The sequence below is a fragment of the Montipora capricornis genome, chromosome 12, assembly GCF_036669925.1.
Source record: "Montipora capricornis isolate CH-2021 chromosome 12, ASM3666992v2, whole genome shotgun sequence".
Lineage (NCBI taxonomy): Eukaryota > Metazoa > Cnidaria > Anthozoa > Scleractinia > Acroporidae > Montipora > Montipora capricornis.
The window spans coordinates 22158478-22167484 of NC_090894.1; the positions used below are offsets into that span (position 1 = coordinate 22158478).

The 9007-nt window shown below is 38.3% G+C and overlaps 1 protein-coding gene across 1 annotated transcript in view; it reads left to right on the forward strand.

The window, feature by feature from the left end:
• Positions 1 to 1839: 1839 nt before the first annotated feature.
• The window catches only part of LOC138027640 (ribosomal oxygenase 1-like), a 17166-nt gene continuing 9998 nt past the window's right edge, over positions 1840 to 9007 (forward strand). The window contains exons 1-8 of the mRNA XM_068875197.1: positions 1840 to 2469; positions 4502 to 4601; positions 5052 to 5165; positions 5471 to 5577; positions 6252 to 6359; positions 7532 to 7566; positions 7702 to 7796; positions 7938 to 8021. Coding sequence (XP_068731298.1) covers positions 1916 to 2469; positions 4502 to 4601; positions 5052 to 5165; positions 5471 to 5577; positions 6252 to 6359; positions 7532 to 7566; positions 7702 to 7796; positions 7938 to 8021 — 1197 coding nt within the window. The 5' untranslated portion in view covers positions 1840 to 1915. The remainder of the gene's footprint in view (positions 2470 to 4501; positions 4602 to 5051; positions 5166 to 5470; positions 5578 to 6251; positions 6360 to 7531; positions 7567 to 7701; positions 7797 to 7937; positions 8022 to 9007) is intronic.

Here is a 9007-nt window from a genome sequence, read left to right on the forward strand (position 1 = left end):
ATGTATAGCTCTGTATAGCGCTGTATAGCTGTGTATAGCTATGTGTATAGGTCTGTATAGCTCTGTATGGCCCTGTATATGTATGTATAGCAGTGTAAAGCGCCGTATAGCTGTGTATAGACGTGTATAGCTGCGTATAGCTATGTATACGTATGTATAGGTCTGTACAGCCCTGTATAGCCTTGTATAGGTATGTATAGCTCTGTATAGCGCTATATAGCTGTGTATAAACCTGTATAGCTGTGTATAGGTATGTATACCTGTGTATAGGTCCGTATAGCTCTGTAGAGCCCTGTAAAGCTGTGAATAGCCCTGTATAGGTATGTAGAGCTGTGTACATTGCTGTATAGCTGTGTATAGCTATGTATACCTGTGTATAGGTCTGTACAGCTCTGCATAGCTGTGTATAGACCTGTGTAGCTGTGTATAGCTAGGTATACCTGTGTATATGTCTGTATAGCCATGTATAGGTATGTATTGGTATGTATAGTGCTGTATAGCTGTGTATAGACCTGTATAGCTGTATATAGCTACGTATACCTGTGAATAGGTCTGTATAGCCATGTATAGGGTATAGCTCTGTATAGCGCTGTACAGCTGTGTATAGCTCTGTAGAGCCCTGTATAGATATTTATAACTCTGTATAGCGCTGTATAGCGGTGTATAAAAATGTATAGCTGTGTATAGCTATATATACCTGTGTATAGGACCGTATATCTCTGTACAGCCCTGTATAGGTATGTATATTTGTGTATAGTGCTGTATAGCTATGTATAGCACTGTATAGCTGTGTACAGCTATGTATAGCTGTGTATAGGTCTGTATAGCACTGTATAGCTGTGTATAGTACTGTATAGCTGTGTATATACCTGTATAGCTGTGTGTAGGTCTGTATAGCACTGTATGGCTGTGTATAGCTGTGTACAGCTATGTATAGCTGTGTATACCTGTGTATAGGTCTGTATAGCACTGTATAGCTGTGTATAGCACTGTATAGCTGTGTATAGTACTGTATAGCTTTGTATAACCCTGTATAGCTGTGTATAGGTCTGTATAGCACTGTATAGCTGTGTATAGTACTGTATACCTTTGTATATACCTGTATAGCTGTGTACTGCTATGTATAGGTGTGTATAGGTGTGTATAGCACTGTATAGCTGTGTATAGTACTGTATAGCTGTGTATAGCTGTGTACAGCTCTGTATAGGTATGTATACCTGTGTATAGGTCAGTACAGCCCTGTATAGGTATGTATAGCTGTGTATCGGTCTGTATAGCACTGTATAGCTGTGTATAGTACTGTATAGCTGTGTATAAACCTGTATAGCTGTGTATAGGTCTGTATAGCACTTTATAGCTGTGTATAGCAGTGTATAGCAGTGTATAGCTATGTATAGCTGTGTATAGGTGTGTATAGCACTGTATAGCACTGTATGTAGCTGGTTTGTACTAACTGACATTTTGCTTGCGAACGGCGATGAGTGGCGATGAGCTGGACTTAATTCTGTCAAAGTTTGCTCGTCATCCTCTCTTTTGTCATCATGCTGTTTGGCACTTCCATAAATAAACATTGGTAGAAGAAAATACTCAATATTTTTGCATTTTAGTTTGCATCTTTTCACCGCAAAACATTACCCGTCTAGATGCCGGTCTAGATGGGAAAATCTAGACCGCGGTCAATATCGATTTTAGCCAATCAAATTCGTGAACTTGGTAGTTCCCAGTCCTTGTGAGACAGAGCCATATAATAAGTAATGATGTAATATATGTATTGGGTACATAATAATTCCCCATACATGACGCACCTACGGGAAATTGGATGTCATCCGCTGATATCTTTTTAGGCGCGAGATTTTCAATTTTCTTTCCAATTCTTCACATTAGCTTTCTTAAACAGCTTTATTGTTTACTCAAAATGAAAGCGAGCCTTAGGAGACGTTCAGCATTTGGTGTCTATCAGTCGCAACGTAAAAAAGAAGCTGAAACTGAAGTACAGGAAGAAGACAAAACTGACAAGACTGGCGCGCGCAAAAGACGACACGAGGAAAGTTCGAACAACCGCTCTTCCAAAAGATTCAATAAAGCTGATAGCGGTAGCAACAAAAGTGTCAACAGTGAAGAGACAAACGGAGTTCTTGATCACGAAGATCACAGCTCGGACAACATGGAATCCAAAAAGGGGAAAGGAAAGTTGCTGAGTAAGGCCAATAAACTACGGCAAAGCTTGACGTTTTCCAGCCGAAAGAAAAAGAGACAAGGTTATCAAAGTTACGAAGGCGATTTGGAGAAATCCTCCAGCAGTATTACCGTGACTAGCTATCCAGAGAAGGCAGACTGCAGAATGGAAAGCGATTCAGTGAATGGAGATGGAGATTCTCAAGATCGAAACGACTTACAACAAGGAGAGACGGAAGCTGAGAGGCTGTTCTCGTGGTTAATCAGCCCAGTGAAACCTGAAAAGTTTTTCAGGTACACGTATGTTAAGGCATGTCTATTATGGAAGTGTTATTCTGCGTTTGAATTAATCTACCCCGGGGTAGGGGATAGGGGGGAGGGGGGTGGGGGGTGATTAGGTTAGGGTAAGTGTTAACCCTAATTCTAACCCAGACCTAATCACCCCCCACCCCCTGAATAGACATGCTGGTGTGTTACATGTTGGGGTGAACACTTTCAGTTATAACAAACTTACCATGACAGTGCTTTCTTGAGCACAGAAGTACATTGATCACGTTTGATTGATTAGAGAACTCTGATCATTCTTGATTCTGATTTGAATCTTCTCATCATAATCATGACCATCACCATCACGTAACATAGACATTGTGGCCTTCATTTCGGCCATTATCATCATTGTTATCTGTATCATAATAATCATTATCCTGCTTTGCAGCACACAGAGCTCAACCCAAGAGCCTGCTTGCAGGTAGATGATTGTAATTGTCATCATCATCATCATCATCATCATCACCATAACCATTGTCTTCACCGTCACTTCTGCTTCCCCCAGGGGTTTCAAGAGAGCCAGGTAGGGGTTAGAAATACCGGCTTGTGGAGATTAATTCCCAGTTGTTTGCATTAGGGTGATGCAAGCAAGCATAACAACAAGCAATGTGTGCAGGTGTATTATCTTGTTGTTCATTAGTGTCTTTCATCCAGACAAAAAAACACCACAGAGTTTGAGTTGTTGCTTGTGCTTATACTTCAAGGGGGTGAGGGTGAGCAGGAAGCTACTGTTGGTGATCGTGTTATCCTTCATGCCTCTCTTTCTATATTACCCTCGTGATAAAAACCGTATTGAAACCCCCAGTGTTTTCACCAGGATTTTGTCTTAGGGACTCCCAGGGCCCCATTAACTGAAAAATATGGCTCCTGCTGGAGCTTAACTGGGACAAAGTTACTTGCACTTCATGTCTAGCGTGGAAAAGTCCTTCGTGATTTCTCTGTCCATTTCGTCAAGCCATGTTAAAATTGGAACTCTTGCAATGGTAGCCCTTCTACAATACATTCAATGTATTTATATTTCCTACAGTTCATGATCTTTTTGTCTGCGTCATAGGCGCCGTGGCCTCATGGTTAGAGTGCTCGACTCCGGATCGAGTGGTGCGGGTTCGGGTCCTGGCTGTGGACAAGACACTTTACTCTCATGGTGCCTCTCTCCACCCAGGTGTATAAGTGGGTACCAGCGAAATGCTGGGGGTAACACTGCGATGGACTAGCACTCATTCAGGGGGAAGTAGAAATACTCCTAGTCGCTTCATGCTAATGAAACAGGAGATAAGTGCCAGCCTGATGGGCCGTCTGGCTCATAAACTGAGACTTTACTTACTTTACTTTACTTTACTTTTATAGGCAAGCCATGTGTATTTTGACTGCCATTCACTCTGAAAAACACCGTCTTTCTTGAGTGAAACAGCTTTGTGATCTTTGCTTGCTATGTTGTCCTTTTCATCGTCCTCTTCACTAGCTTTTCAATGATCTTCTACACTTTCTTAAATCTTTGGTACTTAGGGGCAAAAGAATCTAATTTTCTTTGTGCCATGACAAATAACATGAGCTTGAACTCTAAATTATCTGTTATACAAGATACCTACCTGATCCAATGTGGCAAAGCTACAGTATGCTACACTGGTTTGACTGACAAAGGCAAAAGTCGGTAAAATGTTTTGAATACTTTGATAAACTTTTTTCATTCAGTTGCAGAAGCAAAGAGCTGGAGTATTTGCTTGACCAATTAAAGACTGCCAACTTACTTGTAAAAGTTTGTTTTGCTCATAGCATCCTTGTGCGCCCAAGTGGGTGCATTTGCATTGCTTTTAATGTGCCATTTCTATTTTTCTTGCGGGAATCCCGCAAGGGCGCGGCCTGGTGCAAACACTGAACCCCATCCTTAACATAACCTCTTTACGCCATAAACGGCTGATCGCCTAATTATCATTTTTTATCATCATCATCGTGATCATCAGCTTTGAGATCAATAATTCTTTTTTTCACTTGATTCCAGTGATTTATGGGAACAAAAACCACTGCTGATCAAGAGACACCAAACAAATTATAATGATGGATGGTTCAGTTCTAAAGAACTTGATGATATACTGAGACAGGTGCTGTTTGCTCTCAAATCATACTTTTTTTGCGGTGTTTATGGGGAGAATAAAAATCATCCTCTTCTGTTGGAAAGGTTGGATGTTTTGCAACAATTATGTTCCTTTTGTAGTCGACGAGGAGCGACTTAGGCCTTTAAAACCCTCATTCTACTCTCAGCCCATTGACAGAGAGAGCAGAAGTAGCTAGTGTTGTGATATGAGCTCATTTAGGACCATCGCATACCTACGCGGGGAGGGGATGGCGAGCAAAATGAGATTGGAAAGAGAGAAAACCATGACTGGTCATTGTGAGGTTATCATGTTACACTGTACATGTATAATTTATGTAGTATTGTAAACTGTTTCATTTACATATGTCTTGTCTGTTGCAATAGTGCAGCTGCAAGCGTAAGTACAGTAAGGAATAAACAGTTAGTAATTTTCTTTGCATTTTCGTTGTCTTTTTAGCGCAGTGTCCAGTTTTCTGTCAACTTGGATGTTACATCTTATAAAAATGGAGTGAGAGAGACCCATAATCCTAAAGGCAGGGCACTTGCTCCAGTTGTTTGGGATTTTTATGAGGTACATGAACAAAGTAAAATTTGTTCATTATTATGATCTTCTTTTACGCCTTTTCATTATTTCAATAATTATAATAAATAGTAGTTATTATCTTAATTAATTATTATTGGATATTAATATCAAATTATAATAATTGTTATTATTATGTTTGCAAGTTATGTTGTTTCATATTAAACCTTCATTCTGAGGAGCAAGAATTGAGCACCAATTTGAAAGTTACTTTTACATGATTGAATGGTTGTTAGATTGCTTTAGATGCCAGAGTTTGACATTTTTTAAAAATAATTGTCTTCGTGTCTCAACAGAATGGCTGTTCAGTGAGACTTCTAAATCCACAAGCCTTTTCCCGTTCTGTTTGGAAGCTGACATCACTTTTACAAGAATATTTTGGTTGCTTTGTGGGTGCAAACATGTAAGGACCTTCTTATTGCACGACCCAAGTAGTTACTAGCATTATTTTTTACGTTACGGTATTATTACCGGTATATAAATGTTATCTAATGGCTGGGTTGGGATAAACAGCTGGGCAAAGTCAAAGCAAGTGAGTGTGCACAGCCTGGTCAATTTGGCCGGGGCCAGGCTCTTAATGAACCTCCTGCTGTAGTATGTGGGTTTAGCCTGTGGCATTGGACAGACAATATTAAGAAAATCATTGTTATGTGGAAAATTGACTGATTTACAATGTAGGCCACTGTGTTACAGTATTTCTTTTTCTCTTCCCGGTAAGCAAGCCACCTGGCCTGATTTGTCCTTTCTCTTAACAAATTTTCAACTTTCACCTACTTACTTGTATACTGTCAGTTTCGTCATCTAAGATGACAGTGCGGCCAGTTATTCATGTCTTCCTTGCTGAAATTCCCATGCTATGCAGGCCATTAATTAAATTACCTAAACATAATTCATAAAAACACAGCAAAGAAGATGGTTTGACAAGCAACCATAAACACACATCAACACTGTCTAGGTTCATTAATAAACTGAAACCCATCAGATCACAGGGTTTTCAAAATATATACATGTACCACCACTTAACACAAGAAAAAAACAAAATTAATAATGTCACTTAGTATACTCTGTGCTCTGTAGTTATCTGACTCCACCTGGTTCTCAAGGATTTGCACCACATTATGATGACATTGAAGCTTTTGTTGTACAGCTTGAAGGGAGAAAACACTGGCGGCTTTATAATCCAAGGTGAGCAGGAAAGAGACTGTTTTCGTAAGGGTTGTATTATTATGGTTCTATTTCATGTTTGGTCCAAAAATTTTCATTTTTTAGTGCAATTTTGATCTTTCTTTTGTGTCAGATTATGATGACGAACATCAGACGAAGAAAAATCAAAATTCAACGGGTTTAAACAATTTTAAACCCAGAGGAAGTTTGAATGACAGCATTATATAATACCCAACTATGATGATAAGTCACTTTCAACTGGTTAAATGTCGCCACATTCCAGCAATAACCAGCACTTCACTTTAAATAAAGGCCTCAATGAACCTCCCGCTGTTTTAAAAACTGATTAAGTTTTGCAGTGAAAAGTTCTTGGAATTTGGCTTTAACTTAACATTATGGGGTAGACAGATATATAACTATGTACTTTGTGAGCTGTACATGTACTTTCAATGAAAGTCTGACCTAACTGTTTCCAGCCATTACGCATGTAGCGATTAACCCAATGACACCTCAAGTGCCCTAGGATGTGACAGGTGAGAAGTAAATTTGTCTGGCGTTAGACAGAGAAAAATCTGGTCTCACTCCCGGGGGTCAGTGGGTGAATTTAATGAGCATGATAAGTAACATTCTGTCCATATTTTAAGAACATAAAATAAGATGTTAAGATAAGATCTTTCATAATGACCATGTCAAGTCATCACCAGGGATGCCACAACCAGTAATTTAAATGAGGAACCACAATGGCTATGTTTTCCCTAATATTTGAGGACATTTTTCTTGTTAAAGAACTTACAGTACTGTGGTGAAATTTAAATTTTGTGCAGAGAATTTGCACAATGCAATGACTTTACTATTCTCTCTTTACACTTCCTGAGCCCAGTTATGGTATTCAAGTTTCATTCTTGGACAATTTCTAGATATTGACCACATAATTTTAAATTTGGATTTAAATTAAGTAAGACCTTTTTGGTTTCCCTTGAGTTAACAAAAAAAAAAAATTCACAAAGCATGCAACCCAATGCAGCTCATGTTGCTGTTCTCCAGAAAATATACATGTATGTATAGAGACCCACTAGCATTGGCTTCGTGTGGACACCTTTCAATAACCTTTTGACACCCCTTCTCTACAACTTGTCTGAAATGCTGCATTAATACAAGTTACAAATTACTCTTTTGTTTGTTGCATTCTGCAGAAGTGATATGGAAGCATTACCAAGATATTCCAGTGGTAAGAATCTTGAATTGAATACATCTGTATTGAAAGATGCATGTTATCTGCTTACAGTACCTCACACGGAAATAGTGTTAAGGAAAATTTTGGGAGCAGACAGTTTTCAATGATTTGGCCTTTTCACATTTTAAGCCAACTTTAAGCAGGATGAAGTTGGAGAGCCCATCCTGGATACAGAGCTTGTGGCTGGCGATGTTCTCTACTTTCCAAGAGGAACTATTCATCAGGTTAGATTGCTTTTATCTTTTTTAACGGACTCCTGTGTAATAAGTGTTAAAAGTAAATAAAGATGGCAGTGCAGATTCTACAGGAACAACTTGCCAATCACAAACGACCCTAGATGAATTTTTTTTTTTGTGACTCTCCAGGCTGACACACCAAGTGACACGCATTCTTTACACATCACTGTGTCTACTTATCAAAAGAATGCATGGATTGATTTCATGGAAAAAGTAAGTACTATAACGAGCACAAAGTGCTCATCAAGAGAGCTTATGTCATTTCACATAAAATTATTAAATTACAGCAGTCACACAAAACTGAGAAGAGTGGTGTGATTGGAAGATAAATGACTGAACAGAGCAAAAAAAAAAAAACTAACATGAAGTTGAAAATCAATATCAAGAACATCGTTTAAGTACTTTTGATACTTCAGCTGCCTTGTGAAATCAAAATCCAAAGGAGGCATAATGATTACTGTTATTGTGCCACATTAGCAAACCTTCCATTGATGTACAGTTAACAATAATAATAATAATAATAATAATAATAATAATAATAATAATAATACTAGTAATAGTAATAATAATTTATATAGCATTTTACAAGTTTCAATTCTTTACACAAATAATAATGATACTCATTTACATGTTACATATCAAAATACAAAAATGTTAGGGTACTAGTTAATTGAAATAGTTTTGTGCCTCCGGTTTTTATGGAATGGTGCATTCATTGATGTCAATCTTAGTTTGTATGAGTTTACTAAAATCTGGTTATGTAGAAATTTCTCTTTGGCAATCAGGGGTTTCAATGAAATTTCAAGTTGGTGGCTAGTTTAAGTACATGTAGAGTAACCAGCTCCCAACATCAGTGGATTCGTTGCTCAGTTGGTTAGAGCGTCACACTGGGACCGCAAAGTCACGGGTTCAAACCCTGTTGAAGTCCTAAATTTTTCAGGCTTCTCTACACAATTGCTAAAATTGCATTCATAACTGCGAGGATCATAGCTTCACTTGAAGTTTAATCTTTTTTTAATTTAGGAAAAATATTAGTCAACTTCTCTGAGTAAAGTGGCCTTTTCGTTGGCTGTCGTTGCTCATTGAAAGCACTGGGTAATTTTCTGGGAAATGACTGAATAAGTTTGAAGTAACCCTGAGTTTTTAAATATGTTTTTTTAAATTAAATAACTATTCATTTCGTGAAGGCTGTTTATTCA